The sequence below is a fragment of the Oxyura jamaicensis genome, chromosome 19, assembly GCF_011077185.1.
Source record: "Oxyura jamaicensis isolate SHBP4307 breed ruddy duck chromosome 19, BPBGC_Ojam_1.0, whole genome shotgun sequence".
Taxonomy (NCBI): Eukaryota; Metazoa; Chordata; class Aves; order Anseriformes; family Anatidae; genus Oxyura; species Oxyura jamaicensis.
The window spans coordinates 11,221,818-11,241,378 of record NC_048911.1 but is presented as its reverse complement, the minus strand read 5'-3'; the positions used below and the strand labels follow the sequence as shown (position 1 = coordinate 11,241,378).

The 19,561-nt window shown below is 45.5% G+C and overlaps 1 protein-coding gene and 1 long non-coding RNA gene across 3 annotated transcripts in view; one reads left to right on the top strand and one right to left on the bottom strand.

Annotated features, from left to right (window-relative positions):
- Positions 1-15,452, bottom strand: part of WSCD1 (WSC domain containing 1) — a 30,003-nt gene extending 14,551 nt beyond the window's left edge. Inside the window, exons 1-4 of one of the 2 annotated variants that reach the window (XM_035343178.1) lie at positions 14,931-15,452; positions 6,193-6,852; positions 2,837-2,951; positions 1,363-1,547 (exon numbers count right to left, since the gene is read on the bottom strand). In XM_035343178.1, the coding sequence (XP_035199069.1) occupies positions 1,363-1,547; positions 2,837-2,951; positions 6,193-6,613 (721 nt within the window). In that variant the 5' untranslated portion in view covers positions 6,614-6,852; positions 14,931-15,452. Of the gene's footprint in view, positions 1-1,362; positions 1,548-2,836; positions 2,952-6,192; positions 6,853-12,535; positions 12,796-14,930 lie in introns of those variants that run through there. The other variant, XM_035343179.1, reaches the window with a different exon arrangement.
- The window catches only part of LOC118176270, a 151,248-nt gene continuing 146,407 nt past the window's right edge, over positions 14,721-19,561 (top strand). The window contains exon 1 of the long non-coding RNA XR_004755322.1: positions 14,721-14,901. This is a non-coding gene — a long non-coding RNA (uncharacterized LOC118176270). The remainder of the gene's footprint in view (positions 14,902-19,561) is intronic.

Sequence of the window (19,561 nt, the reverse complement as noted above, 5' to 3'; positions counted from 1 at the left end):
CACAGAGACTGTGCAGCTCATGGGGCCAGGTAGGACAGGAGCCAGCAAAGCCCCTGTCTGCAGGAGGTTTGAACAGAGGCACCTCTGCGTCTGCTCTGCATTAGGAGCATCCTTGTGCCGGAACTGTTTTCTGTATTGCCTGTTGTAAATCATGGGTGGTATTGGTTTCAGAGTTACTTCCAATATATTTTCACAATTAATCATCATGATTAATACTTTTGTTGGCCCCTCAGCTAACTTGTGTCAGTAGGATTCTTCAAACAGTCAAATATCAGGTATTACTAAGGGCAAACAAAATACAAATCTAGCTCCAGGCTAGACTAATTGGATGACTTATTCATTAATACTTTAAAAATAAATGCCATTTTCTCCTGTAAAATATATATATGTATTCTTACACTGAAGATTTAAACAGTGATGCATGTCCTGGGAAACCTGCCAATGTGCCTGTCAGTCTGACACTAGCAATTTAGGTCTGTGTGCCTTTGATATATAATTTATATGTAGCTGGGTAGATGATTGTACAAACCTTGACTTGTCTTTAAGATGTGAAGTACCATCAATACTGGCACAACCTATGGTCTTGGTGCTTGTTCTCAGCAAATAACAGCCAAGGGGTCTTGTGAGCTTGCCAAAAGACTGCTCAGCTGTTTGGGTATTTTATATGCCTTGTGTTGGCCCAAAGGTTTATCTATTGTGTCTCACATGACAGCTAATTGAATGACAACCAGAGAGCAGACGGCTATCATAGAGCGTAGATGACAAGTATTGCCATCCAAAGATGAAACAAAAAATTCAGCTGCTGCCTGAAAGAAGTCCTTGGAGAAGCAGAGCTCTGTGGTCTTGTTTCTGTCCCTTAAGAGAGGTACCAGTGCACTTCTCTCTCTGGCCTCTATTTATTCTCCTGCTGCATTCGCATAGTATTTACTTTACCTAGGATTGTGTCTGAGCTAAGGATGATGTTGGTGGGTGTGATTTTCTGCCCTTCAGCTACGAGGCACCCCTGTCTAGGGCTGCTTCTTAAACACGTGGTTTTGTGCCTTTGCAACAGATGCAGAAGGGAGCAGTTTTTCCTCAGCTGAAATTCTGCTGCTCTCACAGTCACTGCACTGCCCTTCTCCCCTAGTGCCACTAGCTTTCTGAGGTGGATGCTCCTAGGTGCTGAGCAGCACTGCTGTTTTGGGGAGGGAGCCAGGGACTGGGCCAACAGCAAACAAGCACCATGCCCAGCAGGCACCTTCATCCTCTGCTGTTTCCAGTGCTGGTGGCAAGTGGAATGAGACCAGCCCAGGACATCACGCTCACTCCAGCTGCAGCGCCAGTATCACCCCCCAAGAGCAGCTTCACCCACCGCCCACTTACGTCGTGGTGCTGCTGCCCACAGCTCCTCCACCCTGTAGACAGACAGACGGTTCACCCCGCCACAGATGGAGCCCTTCTCGCCCTTGCACTCGCTGTTGCACTCCTCAGGCCTGGAGGCAGTGACAGGGAGCTTGTTCCCGCAGTAGCACTCTGTTCCATACGCCAGGCCCGCATAGGTGTAAGCCCTGTGGTTGGCAGAATGAGACAGTCAACATGGGTGCCCTGTCCCCAGGCTCCTACCTAACAAATGTGAGATCCTGTCCCTGTGCTCTGCCTGCCACTGCTCCAGAGGTGCAGCCAGCCCCTGGGGACCAGCAGCAAGGAGCCCATGCCACAAGTGATGGCCAGGGAGCAACAGTGGTCAAAGGGAGCCAGCCCGTGCCCTGGGGTGGCCTCATCCTCGGTTTCGCTGGGTGGCGTGGGCACCCAAGTGGCAGCCCCGGCTCCTGTGGCAGTGACAAGTTGGCGCTGCAGTAGTGACAGCTAGCCCTGCCCCAAGCCACCACCTGGGGCTTTTGCCAGAAATATTTAGGACTGTTTAGAGTGGCAGAGAAGAAAGGCCCATTTCAGAGGTTCCATTAACTGGCATTTAAATTTGGGCACTTTGGATATGTTGGGCTGTCTTCAAATGCTGAAAGTGAAGGCACGGCATGGGGCTCACTGCCTCTCTTGGGCTGGTGAGGCTGTGGGCTGCCTCCCCCCCACCCTGACCCCAGCTTGCAGCTGCTGCCCACCACCACCACCCCATGCTCCACGGGGGGGCGGCTGGGGCCTGCCCCCTGCACCGCAGGACAGCTCCGGGTGGCGGCTGCTGAGGGGCTGGCATGGGGAGACCCAAGGTCGGGAGGGGAAGCGGGGGTTTGAAACTGCAGTGAAGCTCCCGAGAGCAGCAGGCTGCATGGACACTGCATTGCCTTGCAGAAGGAAGGAGGGAATGTTCACAGAAATAGCTCAGAGTTATGGTGCTACTTCTACTTTCCCTCGTGCTTGGGAGTGACAGGAAGACATTTTCATGTGAGTATTCAGGTGGCTGTGTCCTGAGCACCATTGCAGGTCCGTGGCCGATGGGCTCCCCCCTGGTAAGCCCCACTGCCAGGGGCGGCCACACTTGCAGCCACGAGCCTGCTCCACTGTGCAGTCCTGCTCTTGGGAATGCTGCGCTGCTCATGGGGTTATGGTTCAGACCAGAGGCCAAGGGGCAATAGCTAACAACTGTCTAACAAAACACCAATTTTTGACCAGAACAGCAGAAAATACATTTAAATCGTCACACTATAATAAAGAGCAATAGATAGGCAGTAATGAAACAGTCTACTTGAAGCAAGGTAGCAGAGCTGCTCCATGCCTGAAGGTACGAGATAATCACAGTTTTCACAGATGCTGTATGTTTAATATATGCACGCATTTGCATTTCAAATTCAGCCTTGCTCAGTGTCAAAAAAGAGAAAAGTTGCAGTAAAAAGATATCACTCACCTCTCAGCACAAGCTTCCTGACAGTGAGATACTTTCATTTTTCTTAAGTCATAAAACACAGCACCCTTCAGGGTCCTCTCCCTTGAATCATCACTGAAGCATCCTATGTAGGTACCTGTGTGCATGCAAGACCAGAGTCAGGAAACGTGCACAGGCTCCAGGAGAGGGGAGACTTCTGGTGGTGATTCACGGCCATAAATCGCAAACAAGGCTGTGTTTGATCGAACTGCAACCTGTCTGGAGCCCTGACTGCTCTGTTGACCTGTCTGCTGGTACCGAATATGTGTATGTGCTGGAGAAGCGATGGAAAGGAAGGGCCAGGAAGCCAGGCTTCTCCCTGGGTGAGGTGCTGCCAGCATGCTGGGAAGCCTTCACTGGCCCTGGTGCCCGCAGGTAGCTGCCACCTGCTAGGCTGCCTCCCTCCAGGGGTTGAAAAATGGCCAATTTGTGCAGGAACAGGGCAGGCAATCTTTTAAAAAGAAACTTTGGGAAATCTTTCTCCCAGGTTTTCTTGAAAATCTCAAATTGAGTATAAGATAGTGCAAGGAAATTGTTAAGAAAATCAATTTCCTTTGGGTATGTAGAGTTATATTAAAGCTATAATGGAAAGATAACTTCATCCTTAACTAGGCAGTACAGTCTAGCTATCACATTAAAGTATCTCTTTCTCTCCGGTGCAAGTGAATATTTTAGAATATGTCTTGCTTTAGTTAGCATATGAAAGATAAGTATTTCTGTTAGACTGCATCCATGTTAAGCCTCTTTTTTTTTTTTTTGTCTTGGACAAAACACAATATAAACCTCGTTTTTTTCTTTAGTATATGATTGGAAGGACAATGTAGCAGCCCACTGTTATACAGCAATTTTGTGTATATAAGTTATCATTAAAATATGAAGGAAAAGGGAAATTTGATTTTGGAAGTAGCAGTATTAAAGTAACAATGCTGGGAAATTAAATAATGTGAGCTGTGGGCAGGAAGAGAATATACAATGAAAACTGAAATTAAAAAGCATTATATTAAGAATAAAATAATCCACAAGAAAAAGAAAGTTCAAGCCATTCTAAGAGAGATTTTGCAGCTAGAAAAAAAAAAAAAAAAGAAACAAACAAAAACCAAACATTTAAACATCACAAACACAACAGTGGATTCAAAGAACAGCACATTGGTAATTTGCAAACATGCAATTAGAAAATTCACAAGCTGTGAATAGACACCCACAGTGCTCTGTTAACGAGATGGGAGTTACACACCTGCAATAAGGATGTTCTGCATTTTACTGTAGACTTGTGGTTTGGGGATGTTGATTCAGACCAGCAGCGGCTGAAAACTCAGTGCATGGGGCCAGGGTACCTGACCCAGGGCAGGGGCACACCAGCTGGCACAGGACATCCCTCACCCGCTGCTGTCAGCTCGCAGTCTTAGAGCAGAACATCACATCAGTGGTTCCGTGACCAGAACCGGTGGTTCTGCCATCCTCTGCAATGGCATAGCTGCTTCTAACCAGGTCAGGAGAAACAATATAAAATGCCCTACTAGCTCGCCCATTCTTAACAGAATTATTCATTTTTTATCTAATGAAGTGGTACTTTTTGTTGTTTTATTGTTACTTGTTGCACTGCTATTTGCCACTGTATTTGCCAGTCACCCTGGCAGGGTAAAATGTTATCCCTGCCCTAAGCTATTTGCGAAGTAAGCAAGCAAAATAGCTTAAAGTGCAGAAAATAAGTAAAAAGTTGAATTTTCTCGCTCAAGGTCACTGGATGCCAGGTCAGCACGGGGTAAGGCAAAGGGAACTGGAGGTGATCACAGAGTGCTGGAGCAGATGTCGTTTTTGTTTCGGGTTAAGGGTCTGCGCCCAGGGCTGGCCGCTGTACCCGTGTGGAAGTGGAATGCTGGCGTGCTGCGCTGGGAGTCCCGTGCTCCTGGCACAGTGCTGAGGAGCAGTGCGCAAGCACATCCTCCATTGTAAGCACTGCCTTGCTCACCACACTGCCTTGTAGGGCATGAATCGTAGGGCAATGCTGGAACTTTAACAAGTATTACAGTCGCAGAGGAGTTCATTATATCTTGGAAGGGATCCATAATGAAATAACAAGCCTGTAAGTTTACTGGGAGAAGTGAGGGGAGGAAGATAACATGCTCTATGTAGGAAGTTAAAATTTTAATTGATCCTAATTTCCAAAGGCTTTCCAATGCTTGTTAACAATACCGTTATTAATAATGTCACTTCATGTTCAGTCAGATATTCAAATGATGCATATTTGAATCAACATAACTTGTAGCAATAAATAGTCCTTCTGGCTCCCTTTCAGGCGGCAATTAGAACTTGAGCAAGGCACTAGCTTAATGACTGATATGGGCACTAGCCTTAACTAATTTTATGGATAATTTTGAAAATTAATCCTTTTGTTTTTAATTGAAGCTTTAAAAGTCACTCATGAAATCTGTGCAAGAACAGGTTCATGCTCTGCCTCATATTAGAATAGCTCATAAACACACACCGTGTTTCTCTACTTTTTATCTACTGTTGCATTAACCACAGAAAAAATAATACAAGCCCCAAGGGGGATGAGAGCAGCCAGTCAGTGAGAAGAGAACTGGGCACACTGTCATTGTACAGCCTTGAAGGGCTGTGAAGGGCACCTTAAAGCAGGTGGTGGCCAGCACCAGGTGCATCTGCTGGGGCCGAGGCTGTGCCAGTGGTGTGCGGTCAGATACCCCTACGGGAGTGGCACCGGGCTCCCCACAGCTTCCTGTGCCCCCACACTGGGCTTGGGTTGGTGCCATCGCTCGTATCAGCTTGGGGGGGCTGCGCCTTGCTTTTGTGCTGGTGGTGTGCTCAGGGCAAGCTAGGAAATGCAGTGGGGTTCTCTGAGACACCCCAGCTTTGCAATCCTGGTTCTTTGCCTCCAGGCATGCATTTTACACAAGTAAAAGACATGCCTCTTGCATGTTTTTGGGCAGATAATTAAAAACAAAACAAAAAACAAACAAACAAAAAACTCAAAATTTTCTCTGTTCTGAGAAAGATAATCAGTGTTAAACAGCATTCATCTCTGCCTGCTTGAAGAGGAAATCATTTAAATCAAGGAGGCAAATTTCACTGTCACGGCATCCATTCAATCAACAGGAATATATTTTTGGAGGAAGTTACAGCTCAGCATGACTAGGGCCATCAGAACATTACTCTGGACTGCGTATGTGTTTTAGAATTAGTTTGAAAGTGCTGCTGAGCTAGAAGGAAGGCATTTCCACAGGCAGACTTTGTGATGCTCGTTAGTCTGCCTGGAACAGACCTGGAAGGAGGTGGTTTACATGCATGCCAGAAAATGAGCCAGAGGGCAAATTCCTTACCTTTGTGTTCAGCAGTATGCTTCACTGCTTTGAGTCCTGCTGTTTGCACGGGCTCCTGATCGCTGATGAACCTGTGGAACCACCTTCTTCTCAGCTGCCTCAGCTCTGAGTTGCGGGACGTGAGCCAGTGCGGGCCGTGCTGCTGGCCCGGTGCCAGCTCCTGCAGTGCGGCCGTGCCCACCAGCAGCCTGGGACTGGGGCTCTGTGCCGCCCGGGGGTCTGCCAGCCCAGGCCCCTGCATCGCCTCTGGCACTAGCAGGGCCTGCCCGGCGGAAGTCCCGCGTGACCCCTGCTGGACCACCAGGCGGGTCCGCTGCAGCAGCAGGAGGCTGCCAGCCATTAGGTAAGCAGCTGTCAGGAAAAAGAGCAGAAACTGGGTCCGCCGAAGAAACTTCTGTAGCCTGAAGAAAGCTTTGGCCATGCCCTTACTGAAATGGGCCCTTCAGGCTTCCCAGTGGGCCCCCAGACCCCTGCCTGGATGGGAGCTGGTTCCTCCCATAAGTTCAGCCCATCACTTCGGTGCCGTCTCCCGATGTGCGGTCTTCTCTCCAGCCACCCATGGCCAGACCCTTGTGGCCATCAGGCTCCCAGGCAGCCGACGGGCTGGGCGCAGCCCCGGGCTGGTGCCATCGCCAAGCTGCCCACGGCTGGCGCCCACACCTGCAACATCAAGGGGAAGATGTTCAGAGCCGTGCAGAAAATGCTGGTCTTCAGGGCGACATCCTTCCCCCCGTGCCTTTTTCTTTGGCTGAGCATTTCTCCATCTGCTGTTTATAATTGTGCACTTTAATGACTATGATCCTGTGAGAATAATTGATTAAGCAGAAAGTAGCTTCAGCTCTTCAGCATTACTTTTTTTTTTTTTTTTTAACTAGAAATGTGCAAGAAATACCTTTATAATGAGGTTGTTTCTCTTGGGTGTTTGGAAAAAAGTTCTTTATTTTCTTTTGTCAATTGCAGACATTTCCATTCTTTGTCAGTGACTGGAACAGGCAGCCACAGTATAGGCATCTTTTTAGGAAAGTATTATCGAATTCTTTCTTTTCAGTTGAACAGTAGCTAGGCTACAAATGCAGAACAGAAGGAATGGGGGGAGGGCAATTGCATCAACTCACAATAGATAAGATAATTATTAATCTCTTTGCAGCACAGTAAAGTCAGTCATTGTGTTGGAAGGCTATCTGAGGTTCTGCACTTGCATGCATGCCTGTGTGAGGTACTGTGTACATCACTTAAAAAGAAACCACAGAGATTCTATTGTGTTTAAAGTAATTTCTATTAACAAATATTGACGTGTAGATATGCATAGAAAAAAAAAATCAGTGAATGTCTGGGAAAAAATAATAATAATAATTTCAAGTATCACCAAATAGTCCTGGCTGTTTCTGAGTTTTGCAGGCTTTAGTTCTGCTGATGTATACCATGATCGGATTGTCTGGGCAAGAAAAGATCCTTTGTGCTCTGGGGAACCTTTACCCTCCTGTAACAAATACAAGCTGGCATCTCCCCATAAGTTCCCATTTTCCCAGTCAATCACTTCTCTGTGGAGCCAGGCAAGCATTGAGAAAAGATGCAATGTTTTCCAGAAAAGAAAATATTATGGCTTTTGCTTAACTTGCAATTGGGGCACACTCTTGAAATTCCCAGTCCTGGCAAAGAAATATCTGTTCTCTGTATTCCTTGTTTCCATGTCTGATTTAATTTTTTGTGGATATTCACTTACACCTCTTTCTTAAATAGATGGCACCAATTAAAAGTCTGCACTCATTTCCTTTTTCATTTAGTTGTGCCATTTCTTTCTCTCTTAAGCAGCAATCAGAAACAAAGCTCAGAAACTTCTAGGCCACAAATACATTAAAGCCCAGCTGAATCTTTTGTCAGTTGAGCCTGAATTCCTTTTGTGTGATCTATCAGCATTGATTGCTAAGCGGAGTTGGCACAAGGCAGTTTGCGGTTCGGGTGGTCTTAAGGGCCTGACTGAGGTTTCTCTTTTGTTGTTGTTGTTGATTTATACTGTTCTCAAATGTAGTATCAAAAAATATTTGATGTCTTTATCTCTGTTTCTATGCTTTCTCCAAGAGCTCGGTCTGACAAGGACTTACTCTCCATCCACCATACCTGTGGATCTATCAGCAGCCGATGAACTCTAGGAAAGAGGCAGTACCAAAGGCTATGTGGCAGCAGTGTGCTTTAATAAATTAAGATCATTTTCTCCACTGTAAAAGTTACCACAGCTCCCTGCTGATCAGCTCCAAAGCCAAAGAAAATGAATTGATTTACACTAGCTGAAGAGCTGACCCTTAGATTTAAATTACTGAAAATCTCTGATCAACATTGTGAGTGCTCAGGAATTACAGTAAAAGGGTCAGGAGTACCTAGACAGATGAACAGAAAATTAGCTATAATTAGACACTGCAGATTGTTACTGTGCTAATTTATCTGAAGAAGTAGTATCTATCAGCACAGGTACCATCTGATTCACTAGTTGCTCCTAACACAGGGCTACTGGAAACTTTAGAGCTACTCCCAGCTGAGCCTGTCGAATCTAAAAGAAAGATGGGTGCGTGTATCAGCCATTTGAGATTCTGAAGGGAAATTAAGATGTTCCTGGAAGCATACAGTGTTTTGAGGTAAGGCTTGGCCAGTGGAGGAGGCAGCTGCATGCCTTGGTGGCTGGCGGCTGAGCACACTCTTCTCATTTTGCCATCTACAATGCAGAGGTATGATGCCTCTTAATCAAATGGTGCTGCAAAGTTTCATTTAGGAGTTAATGATGGCTGCAGTCACACATGTATTCATGAGATTTTTTCCCCTAGCAGCAAGATGAGGGTAAATAAAGTTAACAGAATTTCAATCATCTTTGCCCAAATGTAATTCCATATTTCTTAGCTTTTCTGGTTTACTCATAAAGTGATTGAGTTACAACATCAAGAAATGCTTACAGCCAAGGTTCCCAAGCGTGCCTAAGTCATTTGCATTAGAAAGGAAGTGCTGTAGCAGCAGGGCAAATTTTGTCTAAGAACAGCAGCTTGGCTGGAGAAGGACCATCAGAGCTGTGCAGTGGAGGTGGCAGTGTTATGCCTGAAACTGCATCAGCAGCTTGATTTAGACCCTTTTATAGCCACTGTGCACTCCAGTCTTTCAGCTGATTCTGGTCCAGTTTATCCATGTTCACAATGATGCACAGCTGAAGCAGCTTGAACCTGCATCGTCCCCATCAGGAGGGGATCTGCTTCATCGGGGCAGGATGTGGCGCTGCCGTTGGGGCACTGCATCCCGGTGCCCAGGCAGGATCCGGCCAATGCCGCCCCAACAGCGCAGGTGTGACCACGGGGCTGGCGTCCCGCTGCGCATCAGCATTGCTGGGTGACTGCCCGGGGTGTCACACCTAACTAAAGCATGAAGCAAATTCTGTATCCAGGCACCAAGAAATGTTTGGCGTAGCTCCTGCTGATCTGCCTGAAAGGAAGGGTTATTTATTTATTTACTTTCTAAGGAGAAACTGCCCCTGGGTCTCAAAAGGCTAACTTTGCCTTTGCCCAGTGGTTGAAAAAGTTTAAATGGTACAAGCCAATTTTACTGCAGTCAATATGACATATATAAATTACCTCCAGATGCATTCGCTCTCACTACAGTTGCCATGACAGTACATTGTAGTAAAAACCAACGAAATAAATAATCAGACTCTCCACCCACAGCAACTGCTGCAAATGTACAACTCAAAAATTAAATGTTGCTTTTTAGTGGTGAAATATCAAAGAGTGCTGCTGACATTTAAAAAAAAATGTAATTTGATTTTTCCATAAACTACATACTGCAGTATCATCAGAGTATGCCTGAAAGAATTCGAGTGCATCACTTTTGATGATGAGATTAAAAAGGAAGGAGTACGGAGGACATGAAGTAGTATCTGGTTATAGAAAATGTACCATATTTCTTCTTTATACAAGTTTCACGTAAAATGAATGAAGTAAAATGGAAGAGAAGTAGAGTCTTCTATTCCTATTTATCAGTTCTCATAGCCAAAGTGTTTTTGAGGACCATATTAATTGACAGTTAAGTTAAAGTCAGTAAAATCATGAAATGATTATAGGAAGGACTTTGAGCTGGGTATTGAGAACCGTTTTAAAGTAGAAAAGACCTGTAGGTGAAGAGAGAAATGAAAGGGTTAATGCTGCAACAGGAGAAAATGGAAAATAATGAGCTGTGGCAGGGGTTGGTGGTTCAGCTGTGGAGGTGGTGAGCGCTTCTTCGGAAGGTATTTTGGGTGCTCTGCCTGTAGTGAGGGAAGGGTCCCCTGCGCCACTAGTGAAGAGGCATGGCTCACAATGAGGTGATGCCTGTTTGTGAAATGGATAATTACTTGTGGTAGCTCATTTCCATACATTATTGAGGGCAAGAATCTGATGGAGTTCAGAGAAGCATTGAGTGATCTTATTTTATAAAACATGAATTTATTCACTTTACTAGCTACAGGTGAATTTTTAACTGTATGGAAGTCAGATAACCATTCATTTGTCTGAATGGTGGGTTTTAGCTATTTGTGCCTGGAAAATTTTGCCTGAAAACATCATTAGAAAGAATAGCATTTATGTTTTTCTGTGAGACCTCTAGTATTTATGTTTATGGCACAGCTAGAAATACCCTGTGAGGAAACCTTGCAGTGCTGTGTTTACCAGCAGGGCTAAATGCAGAGCTAAAAGATGCCTCTTTCCCCAAATTCCAGAATCTCAAAATATGTATTTGTTCTGATCTGTTTCCTAATGTGGGCAATGCTCTGACTCCTTTCACTGTCTCTGGGACAGCCAACAACCTAACAGAAAGATTCCTCTAAATCTGGTGGTCACCAGGGAGGCAGAAGGGAGGTGGCTGTGCCTGCTGCTCTTTGCAGACCACTCTGGACATTTACCCTCACTTGGTGGCTTTGCATGCCATTTTCTGGAGGCTCTGTTTGGAAAATTAAGGCCAACACCATACTGCACAAATACACGTATGTGGGGCAGGAAGAAAAATATTCAAGAAGACATGATCTAAAAGTTGGGATCCTGACAAAAATTTGCAGTTTTTGTTATTCCTAAAGCTAAAGGCACCCTCAGTGCCTGCCAGTGCTGGTCCCCAGCAGGCAGGCAGCAAGAGCTTATCACAGCTGTACTTCAGTGCGTGGCCAACGCCATCTCAAGTTCTGGGGAAGTGGTTAGAAAAGAAGCCAAAGGTGAGCTATCTACAGTCTATGCCCTGTACCTTGAATGGTCTCAGCAGAGAAATGCCACATTATCCCAGTTTCCAAATCACAGAGTATGAGAGCAAAATTAAGCTGTGTGTAAAGCAGCACTTGTTGAAAGTAAGGCTGAGAAGACATGTCCTGGTACTCTACTGTCTTAAGCCAAAATACACTCAGGTCAAGATATACTTTGATGTTGATGTATTTTGGCTCAGGTCCATTGTTACTTTTTCTAGCTCCTTTAGGAAGTGTCATGTGGCATCATCTCACTAACTTAAAAATGTAACTTAGAAATTTACACAAGTGAAAGAAAAACAGGTAATTTCTGAGTTCCATCACCCTTCTTAAGTCATTCTTTCATGAAAAAAAAAAGATTATTTCAATGAAAAGTTACTGTAATATTATTTTTTTCCTTTGCCAACTTAAAAACATTCTTTTCTATGAAATAAGGTCCGTGGAGTACATAACCTGATCATTGATCTTCCTGGCAGTTACAATGCCTTGCTCAGATCAGCATCATCCAGAATCCAGTAATCTGCCCTGTGGCTATAGGCAAAGAGGCGCAATGCCCCAGCCCTAGTGCAGGCAGGCACACCTGTCCCAGCTCCACAGGGCCACGCAGGAATGCTTACCACCGGCCTGGGGAAACCACGGCCTGGCTGCCCAGCCTTGTGCCTCTGCACCAGGGCCAGAGGAAGCATGGCCACCAGCTGCCGTGGGAGCAGGGTTGTGGACTGAACTGCTCATGGAGGATGTGTGGCTGACTGGGTGCTAGGGTTGGGTCCAATCTTGGACAATCATATTGAAGGAAAACAAGCTGAATCTTGAGGATGCTTCTTTAACTCAAAAATTGCAGTTTAGGGATGTAACTGCCCAGCAGCATGGGAACAATTGGAGCCATGCAAAGGAGAGGACACCACAGTGCTGCTGTGGAAGGGGACAGGCACTGTGCAGAGCGGAGGGTACCATGCCTTGGCCATGCTCCTGTGAGGCTGGGCTCCTGGCCAGGCACCTCTGCCAGGCCAAATGCACGGTACCTGGCCAGTGACCACTGAGGATGCATCCCCGTCCCACATGGTAGCGTGCAGGCACCGTGCCACAGCTCCCATGCACCCCACTCACCCCACTGTGGCTGCTCCTCACTCTTCTCATTCCTGCCCTCCTGCCCATACAGCTGGGAAACTGGGCGGCTTTTTTTCTTTTGTTGCAAGGCAGGACATCTCAGACATGTGAGGCTGAGGATGAGTCAGGGCCGATGCACATCCTGCATTGCCATTCATGTGAAACCCACCAAGTCATTTGGTCTGTCTCTGCGGGACTTGCTGAGGGCTTGTATGAAATGCAGTGAAAGGGTTTCTTCCACATCTCTTCCCAAGTCACCGCCAATTGTCTGATGTAGAGCATAATTTGGCTTTTAAATATTTCTACATACTACCCCTCCCACCCTTTCCCATCAAAATGAAGCTCATCCTCTTGGGATTTTCAGTAAAGTAATGAGGCGACCAATGAGGCTTTTCATGTTAACTGTCATGCAGCATATCATATTTTAAAGGGATTTAACTCCTTTTATTAAAAATAAACGAAGAAACCACAAATACAAGAACATGGGCGAAGGGACCTTCAGCCTGTGCTGACCACTCAGGCTCTCATGTCATGACATCTTCCCTAACAAGAGTTCTGCCCTTGATATCTGGGCTTTCAGAAGCAATAAGAGCTGCTTCCAACTTAGGAAGTTTTACTTGCTGGAGAGTAGATCCATGCTGACCCTGTATCCACATGCCCCTGTTGTGACCAACTCTCTGCAGACACAATGCTTCTTCAGTGTTACTTCAAGCACAACATAAGGTCTGTCAACAAACGGGAAGCAAGGAAGAAGCACCACAGTTTCTCCACAGGGTGTAGTGACAAACTGCAGCTTGAGAGGGCTTTTCTAGCAAGTTTACTCTTTCCTCCCTCACCTGTCCTCTTTTCCTAAACAAGTGCTTGCTACGTGATTTATCAGATTGCAGAGTTGACTTTGTAGCTGATACAGTGTTAACACTGTTAAATAATGATGACTGTGATCAAGCAGAAAAAAATATTTATGCAGAAATGTCAGGGAGATGGAGAAAAATCGTGTAGTTCGTAAACCATAGTCAAATCATGTTGAAAATATACACACCAACATAGTATCCACTGCACACAGCAGCTTGTACAATACAGGAGGTGTTATACAGCTGACAGATAATTCAGCTTTGGAAATGAAAGATGATACCACTGAACAGAGCTGCAGCCTGAGTGTGCTGGGTTGTCAGTGCTAACTTGTGCACCACATCTCTTTTACTAAGTACACCACTTGTTCAAGACCAATTTGCTAGCATATCTAGGTGTAAATCTAGAAAATAACACTGGTGAACACTGTAACCTATGGAGAGGGATGCAGAAGGGCCTGCAGGAGGCAGCTGGTCCAGGAACGTTTGTTGTGAGACAGCACTGACTTGGAAAGTACTCCCATGACAGCTTGTAACAGAAAGCACATCACAGCAATATGGTATTTTTTCTGAGAGTCTAATACTTTTACCTAGCTCAATGATAAAATAATAAATCAGGAGGAGCGATTCCATGCCAGTATGGGAAAGATGCAAATATACGTATATATAAGCTTGCATTTTATTTGTATGTACATCAACATGTATATGTGTATGTATTTTGTACATAGAGGGATGTGTACTCAAAAGATAACTGCAAGCACATACAGTCTACTGCAATCATTCACTGACAATCTGAGCCTGATCAGCAAACAGTTTTCTTGAACCTAGAAAGTATTTTGAACAATGATAAACCATACATGTGTAATGTACATTCCTTTGATATTAAGAACTCAAACACCCAGCAGATGATGCTGTGTGCACAATTAAAAACAAACAACAACAACAGACATACAATATGGTTCTGTGGCTATAAGTTGAAGTTTTCCAAGAGCTTGTTGTAAAAAATATACTGATTTTTGCCTTATCCCATCCTAGCTAGAAATCTTACCCTGTGGGCAAGGTAATCTATTCAAATTAAAATAACATGCAGATCTGTAACTAGAACATAGGTATTTAGGAAGTATCTTTTATAAAACCCTCAACCCTGCAACATCCACCCACTAAAAATCCTTAGTCTATTTAGCACAATGATGCTTCAGAAAGTGTTTAGAGAAACAGAGCCTTCTAGTCTGCTTCACCACCCTCTGTGACACAAACACTTGCATCATCCATTCCTACTTTTCAAGTCCAGTATTTTGTGGATGCTCAGGAAAGGGCATCTCGACAGTAAACTGCAATCTTTGCAAATAATGCAGCTAAGCCTCGTGTTCTTAGATGGCACGGATAAATGTAACAGATCAGGCAGCCATTCAGACCGCAACGTACGTTAATACCCCAGCGTCTGCAAAAAGTTGTCCGGTTATTTCTCGCATCAAGGCCAGCAGACAAACGGCTCGCAGGAGCAGATAACGCAACTGGGTAAGAAAAGGAGGGAATAAAAGCCTCACCTTTCTTTTGCGGTCAAGGAACTCCCGTTGTAGTGAGGCAAAGTCCTAGCCGATCCGGTGGAATATCACAAGGAGCCGGAACGCATGTCTGAGAGGCGCTAAGCCCTGCTCTGCCCTCCGCGCGGATCCCGCCGCCGCGCCGAGCCCAGCCCCGCTCCTGCCCCGCGGCCGCGGCCCCGCCGGGCTCGGGGCTCCCGGGGGGCTCCCCCGCGGCCGGGCCGGGGCCGCCAGCCGCAGCCGGCCCCTGGCGTTTCGTAGGGCTGCCTTCCTTCCCTCTTCGGGAAGCAGCCTCTCTCCTACGCCTGCATCGCAGCGGAGCTTTGCAGGCTTCGGCCGCTACGGGCGCTTGCAGCTCTACCCGCAAAATCCGTCCGTGCGTCTGTCTGAATGCGCGGATGGCAGAGAGCTAAGTGGCGGCAGCGTGGACCGAATACGATCAGCTGAACGGCTCTGAACTGGTTTTGTGCCTCCGTGCCTCTTCCCACTAGGGGCAGCCCTGCCGGGGCCGCTCCTCTGAGCTCAGACCCCTTCCCCCAGGCCCGGGGGGGGGGGGGGGGCGGGCAACCAGTCCCGGCAGCTCCCGGCCCCGGCTGGGGGCTTCAGGCAGCAGGTCGTTGGTCTGGGCACAGGTGGAGAGACGCAAATGATTCATAAGCGTGAGAGCAGAGCGGCGGTTTGCTCGCTGTCTTTAGGACTGGCTCATCTGCCGCGTTCACTGCAAGGACGGACTCTTTTCTGCTACTGGTTTGCATGAAGATCTATGATTTTATAATTATTTTTAAAGCATCTGCACTTAAACGGCAGTAGGCTACACACTTATAACTGCATGTGGCTCATAGCACCTCATAGTCTTTGCATATTTAAACCAGACCTGTGGAGATGCATGTCTCCAAGCTAAATTCGGATGCAGTTATCTGGACCATGGTTTACTTCCTGTGGTTAGGTCAGTCGTGTCACGCTGAATGCCGGCACTCTGCTTTGTGGGATCTGAGAGGGAAGAGGGAGTTCATATGCCTTGTGGGGGCTGTTGCTGTTTCACATCTGCATGCTGCACAGTACTTTCCTGTCTGACAAGCCTGAGGATTTCAGTGACTAGTGGCTAGTAGAGTTGGTCAGATTACTGTTCTTTCTTTCATTTTTTGAAGGATGCTTTATCTTATTTTCCTTTAAAAGCAAACAAATGCAGGAACATCTATTTCTGGCTACAGAATGTGGGGAAATAATCTACAGTTGTAGTAGAGAAATTTGCACTTCGGATGTGCTTTTTTTTTTCTTTTTATTCTTTTTTTTTTCTTTTTTTTTTTTTGAGGGTCAGATCTGTGATGCCCACAGAAATACTGAAATCCCCTCTGGACGTGGCTTAGGACCAGGTGGCAGTCACTCAGCTGGGGCAGCGCCAGAGCCTGAGCCTGGCAGCAGGAGCAGAGCCCCAGCTGCTGCCACGGGCCCAGCACCAGGTGCTGCCGCTGTCCTGGGCATCGCCTCTTCACACAGCGAGCGAGGCACTTCATGCCTCGGCGCTGTTCCCATTCCTCCTGGGCAGCAAGGGGAGCGGTGAGGCAAGGACCAGTGCCTTGGTCTCTTCCTAGCTCTGCCTACAAGGCACCAGCAGACCCTGGGAAGCCTCACAGTGCCTCGCACTGCGCACACAGCCCTGCCCTGCATGCCCCTCGTGTGCCCGCCTGTGCACCGTGCAGTGGGGCTCACGATAGAATTTAACAGTGTAAGATGCTAATGGCAACTGTGAATATGTTTGGCCACAAGCTATGCCTGTCTTTGCCTATGGAGAAAAAATGCCAATTGCTGACAGAAGATCCTTCTGTGAACAAATTTGCAGTAGTTGCAAATAGTTGTCATATACAGAAATTCAGGAAGGAAATATAAAGAGTTTCAAGCTGTTACAGCATTCACATAAATCTGATGATCCTTCAGACTTGATAAGATGTGAAAATGAATAGCTAAAATAGTTTTGCTCTTAGCAAACATTTTCTGGGACTTAATATGTTGATAGGACTTCAATTGTACAGTGATTTTTTTTGAATTATGAATAACAGAGAACCCCTGGATTTAGCAACGTAACACTGCAACCCATCCAACCTTTAAGTTGTGTATACAGCTTTAAGGTTGCAAAAGTCTGAAATTAATTTAATTTTACAGAAATAAAATTAATCAAATGCTTAATGTAATAATATTTTTAAATGTTATGTTGGGTTGAGGCCTAAATCGATAGAACTACAGGAACCTGCCCAGGTGAAGCAGTGGCAGGAAATGAAGTTCAACATGATCAGTACAAATGAAACGATGCCAAAAATGTTCCAAACCCCAGATTTGTACTATGGAGTATCAGCAGCATGACACATGCCTTGAGGCAATGGCAATGAGCTGACCTTGAGCTGCAAACAGCAGTGCTGTGCTACTTTGTTTGAGACCCAAACCAGCACCATTGTTTTAGGATCTTCAAGGAAAGCCAAGGGAGGTAGGGCTGTAACCCAGGGCAGGTGGTACCACTCCTCTCCCCTGGAGTCACTGCAGTGGAGCATCAGGGAGTGTTCTGTGCCCCTGTTGGTGTTGTATCACTCCACCCACAGCATTATCCTGTGAGCTAAATAGCAAGATGCTTCCCTGGGGCTTTCCCCGAGCTCCCCAGGAGGACCCTTGCTGCTCTGTCATTCAAGTGCAGCCTTGGGTAGGTTTCCATTTGGCAAATGGCTCCCACAGCATAAATTAGTTTCAGTTAAACAAAACAAGGCATTCATAACTTAAAGTAAGGTTGTCTACATAGGGCTTGCAAAAGGTTAATTAAGCCATCTGAATTGAACCGGTGTATGCTTTTTTTACAAGGCCACCAGATTAGATGCCACTATGAGGTGCTTTCCTATCACCATCTTCAGCACTGGGAAGACCTGCATTACATTGGACAACACTCTTGTTTTGGTTTAGGTTGTTTGTCTTTTTTTTACATAGAATTGCTACTTTGTGAGCAGATAGTTAACAAATCTCTCAGTAATCTGCCTGGCAAATGACATTAATTCTACTCTCTTTTAGTACATGGGTAACAAATACAGATTTAATCCATGGCAGCTCTGGGGAGGACATTTTAGCAAGAATGCTTAGCATCTTGCACAAAACATCTATATATTGAATCTGCAAGGTTTCCTCTACCCTTTGATGCGTTGGTACTTCATGTTTTCTGTAAGTTGCAATTATCTTTCATTCCACATTGCTCATGTCAGCCCTGTTCTGTTATTAATATGCTATTATATGGAAAAAATACTAATCAATAGAACATTCCAGTTGAGAAAAGAACAGGACAGAATTCTGTGCTTTTTTTTTCTGTCCTCTGATGTAAATCTGAAGTGATTTCTATAAAGGTGGTGGGAACCACTCCAGATCTGCACCTTTTATACGAGAGCAGGACCCTACCTGGTGAATTCAGGAATGTGGAGGTGGATGATGAAAAACATGAAGCTGTTTGAAAAAAATAAAGTCATAACGTTAAATGTAATGAGAAAATGCTCTTTTTTGGTAGATGGAAAGGAAGCTGAGCCAATAAACTATAGAGTGAAAACTAGAGGTGGTCTTAGGAACTGAAAGTCTTTTGTAAACTCATCAATAGCACTTCGGTTTTTCTAACCCCAAATACGCAGGATACAAAGGAAAAGCATGTGAATTTTTATGAGGTGACTGGCTGAGGTGAGCCTGTTTCTGCTGTTGGTTATACTAAATTATACTCTCAAACATGGGTGAAAGAGAAACACAGCATTTTGTCTGAGATGCTACCAGTAACTTGAGGGATGCAGGTTCAGATCTCAGCTTGACCACAAACTCATTATGTGATCCTTATGATAAGGAGTCTAAATGACTTCTAGCATCTTTTACAGATTTCAGAGAGGGAAGCCTAAATACCTTTTACAGTCATAGTCATAATCTCTCCACTTCCTGGTTTCTCATGTGGTTAATAATACTGCTTTTCTCTCATTCCAGGGGATTTTTTTCATGCTTTCAAGGAGCAAAGACAGATCTTGTGACATGTGTTCTGCCTCAGAGTAGCAGGGATGATCACCTCTGCTTTACTGCAGCTGGGTAATCCATTGCAACTGGAGAGATTGGTAGTTTTAACATTTTGTTTACAGCTACTGTTTAAATGCCTTAAAGGGAAATATCTGTTCTGTGCTAACACAGTCTTGAGTATGGCAATGCAAACTCATCGCTCTAAAGAGTGAGCACTGAATAGCACGCCAGGCTTTAAGGTGATTGTGAATAATGGGCCTTCAGCATCCATCTGCATTAGCTCTGGTGTATTACCACCCTCTGCTCAGTCAAATAGGACTGCTGGGAATACATACTGTTCAGAAGAGCTTAAAAATATGACGTGCTAAATGAGAAAAGGCACGTATAGTGTTTATTATGAAGAATGATGTGTAAGATTGTTTCACATGTTTTCAGACTCAGATTTACAGTACATTATTCCTGTGTTACTCACTATTTTCTCATCCCTGTCATCCCATTGTCTATAGAAATGTTGTACCCATGCAAATGCCTGTTGCGGCTCTTGGTAAATTAAGAGGGAAGTGGATTGGATCATAAATTCAGAACACAATCTGATGTTTTATAAGGGAAAAGTAGTGTGA